Source organism: Nanorana parkeri, unplaced genomic scaffold (assembly GCF_000935625.1).
Source record: "Nanorana parkeri isolate BGI_ZX_2015 unplaced genomic scaffold, ASM93562v1 scaffold2976, whole genome shotgun sequence".
Taxonomy (NCBI): domain Eukaryota; kingdom Metazoa; phylum Chordata; class Amphibia; order Anura; family Dicroglossidae; genus Nanorana; species Nanorana parkeri.
In genome coordinates this window covers 59,313-60,190 of record NW_017309244.1, presented here as the reverse complement: position 1 = coordinate 60,190, position 878 = coordinate 59,313, and the positions used below count along the sequence as shown (strand labels likewise).

At 47.0% G+C, this 878-nt stretch overlaps 1 protein-coding gene across 1 annotated transcript in view; it reads left to right on the top strand.

The window, feature by feature from the left end:
* The window catches only part of TBX15 (T-box 15), a 24,165-nt gene that overhangs the window by 3,334 nt on the left and 19,953 nt on the right, over positions 1 to 878 (top strand). The window contains exon 3 of the mRNA XM_018574457.1: positions 513 to 558. Within this exon, the coding sequence (XP_018429959.1) occupies positions 513 to 558 (46 nt within the window). The remainder of the gene's footprint in view (positions 1 to 512; positions 559 to 878) is intronic.

The window sequence follows — 878 nt, the reverse complement described above, 5'->3', positions numbered from 1 at the left end:
TTATAGTGCTCCATCTGGGGAAAGGACTCACAAGGAATCTCCCATTCTGGACACACGGACGCTGACTTGTGTCCATTGTAATGTCCCGTCACTGCGATCGCTCAGGGGGAGGTTTTATAGTGTTATACAACTTGTAGAGGACGGCAAGGCTGGATGGGAGATATAGATCACCACTGTTTGGGTTGGGGTCCCTTTAAGGGCCACCACGGGGTTAACCTTCCTGCCCCAGGAAGGGGTTTAAAGGCCTGCAACTCCCAGAGAGGAGTCCCTTAAAGGGACCACAACCCAAACAGTGGTGATATACAGTATTAATTATTCACACGTGACACATGTTACACCGTCACCATTAAATAATATATAAAGCTCCAGGCAAACAGCTAAATACATAGAGAGGAGCTGCGTTATCTGCCCATCCAGTCTCCAGATTTGCACAGCTCTGTCTAACAGCACCTCCCTGTCTGGTGTGGAAGGGGGCCTGACCTTTTTTTTTAAATTTATATTTTTTGCTGCAGTTTCACTTTCTCGTTACAGGTCTCCTTCCCACCCTTTGACTGGAGAGTAAAAAGAGAAGGAGCACACCGATGAGTTCATCAGCTCTGTCACTCTGCCCTCTCCTGCTATCAGCGTGCTCCTGCACACCTGATCGGCTCCTTGTGCTGCTTCTCCCTCCCCTGGTCTGAGCTGTGCTACACAGGGACTGCGAGAGGCTGATACCAAGTCAGATTCAGATTCTTACGCTGAAAAAATACAAATAATACATTTCATGATTTATTAATGAATACTGAGAGGATAAAGGAATTTATTAATGTCCCCTCCTCTTCTGGGAGTGGTTAGTACCTGTCTGTGCTGGCCTAGCTCCTCTCCTCGATTTTTTATTG